The 358-nt window shown below is 57.5% G+C and overlaps 1 protein-coding gene across 1 annotated transcript in view; it reads left to right on the top strand.

Moving 5' to 3' along the window:
• Positions 1-3: 3 nt before the first annotated feature.
• Positions 4-358, top strand: part of LOC105310139 (serine/threonine-protein kinase SIK1-like) — a gene marked incomplete at its 5' end in the record, with an annotated part of 7,906 nt that continues 7,551 nt past the window's right edge. The window contains one exon of the mRNA XM_011386350.2: positions 4-117. Coding sequence (XP_011384652.2) covers positions 4-117 — 114 coding nt within the window. The remainder of the gene's footprint in view (positions 118-358) is intronic.

The following is a 358-nucleotide window of genomic DNA, read 5'->3' as shown; positions in this document are numbered from 1 at the left end:
GCGGGCCAGGGCCAGCAGAAGCCCCTCCGGGTGGGCTTTTACGACATCGAGCGGACCCTGGGCAAGGGCAATTTCGCGGTGGTGAAGCTGGCTCGGCATCGAGTCACCAAAACCCAGGTGCGTGGAGTGGGGTGGCGGCACCGACCTGGGTGGGGAGAGCCCCTGCCCGGGAGTAGCCAGCCGGGCGCGATCCCTTCCTGGAGGGGCCATCGTCTGACGGTTTTTAGTTTGGTAAAGGGGGAAAAAAAAAAGCTTTATATTACGATTTTGCATAATTTTTAGATATTAGGGAACAGCAAAAAGATAATGACCGTATAACCCAGGGGTGCAGCGCGCTCAGATCCAGAGCTAACGCCCC

This window comes from Pteropus vampyrus, unplaced genomic scaffold, assembly GCF_000151845.1.
Source record: "Pteropus vampyrus isolate Shadow unplaced genomic scaffold, Pvam_2.0 Scaffold1183, whole genome shotgun sequence".
Taxonomy (NCBI): domain Eukaryota; kingdom Metazoa; phylum Chordata; class Mammalia; order Chiroptera; family Pteropodidae; genus Pteropus; species Pteropus vampyrus.
This window is presented reverse-complemented; position numbering and strand designations above follow the sequence as displayed.